General features: G+C 51.6%; 1 protein-coding gene across 1 annotated transcript in view; it reads right to left on the bottom strand.

Annotated features, from left to right (window-relative positions):
- The window catches only part of SLC25A5 (solute carrier family 25 member 5), a 2,225-nt gene extending 1,402 nt beyond the window's left edge, over positions 1 to 823 (bottom strand). The window contains 2 exon segments of the mRNA XM_008073606.2: positions 287 to 443; positions 445 to 823. Of these exon segments, the coding sequence (XP_008071797.1) occupies positions 287 to 443; positions 445 to 753 (466 nt within the window). The 5' untranslated portion in view covers positions 754 to 823.
- Positions 824 to 1,127: the final 304 nt, after the last annotated feature.

Below are 1,127 nucleotides of genomic sequence, written 5' to 3'. Positions count from 1 at the left end.
GTACGTGATATCAGTTCCTTTGCGCCTGACTGCATTATCATGCGGCGACGGACAGTGTCAAATGGATAGGAAGTCAACCCAGCAACAGCAGTGACAGACTGTGCAATCATCCAGCTGATGATGATGTGAGTATTCTTGGGATCTGGAAGCATTCCTTTTGCAGTATCATAGATACCGAAGTAGGCAGTTCGGTAGATGATAATACCCTGCACAGACACGTTAAAGCCTTGGTACAGGCCCTTAATCCCATCAGATTTGTAGATCTTAACCAGGCAGTCACGGAGGCCTCTGAATTCCCTTTCAGCTCCGGCTTTACCCACATCAGTTGCTAGACAGGTACGGGCAAAATCAAGAGGGTACACAAAACACAAGGATGTGGCCCCAGCGGCACCGCCTGACGCCAGATTCCCTGCAAAGTAGCGCCAAAACTGGGTCCTCTTGTCCAACACCACCCAGGAAGATCTGCTTGTATTTATCTTTGAAGGCAAAGTTGAGCGCCTGGGTGGGGAAGTATCTGATGACATTAGCCAGGTTACCACGCCAGAAGGACAGGACTCCCTGCTCCTTGGGGATACGGACCACGCAGTCTATAATGCCCTTGTATTGCTTATCTGCAGTGATTTGTTTGCTGGCATGCTGCACCTGCAGCAGCAGCTTGACCCGCTCGATGGGCGCTACCGCAGTCTTGGAGATGGCCGCGGCCACTCCACCTGCCAGGAAGTCCTTGGCGAAGGACACAGCAGCATCTGTCATGTTGAAAGGAAAGAGGAGGCAGGCGACCGCAAGACGGGACTAGGCCGGGAACCGGCTTTGACTCCGGGGCTCTGGGCTATTTGCATCTTTTAAACAATACTTCCTGCCCGCTGTGGTGGCTCATGCTTTTAATCTCAGCACTTTGGGAAACCAAGGCAATGAGGATCACTTGAGGCCAGGAGTTCAAGGCCAGCCTGGGCAACAAAGTGAGTCTGTCACTTCCAAAAAATAAAAAAATTAGCTAGTCATAGTGATAACACTAGTTACTTGGAAGGCTGGGGAGGGAGGATCACTTGAGCCCAGGAGTTCGAGGCCGCAGTGAGCCAAAGAACACTTTCCCAGAGTAGCCTGGCTACGCAGAGTAGCACTCTGAT

Source organism: Carlito syrichta, unplaced genomic scaffold (assembly GCF_000164805.1).
Source record: "Carlito syrichta isolate Samal-C Ts95f unplaced genomic scaffold, Tarsius_syrichta-2.0.1 Scaffold315966, whole genome shotgun sequence".
Lineage (NCBI taxonomy): Eukaryota > Metazoa > Chordata > Mammalia > Primates > Tarsiidae > Carlito > Carlito syrichta.
This window is presented reverse-complemented; position numbering and strand designations above follow the sequence as displayed.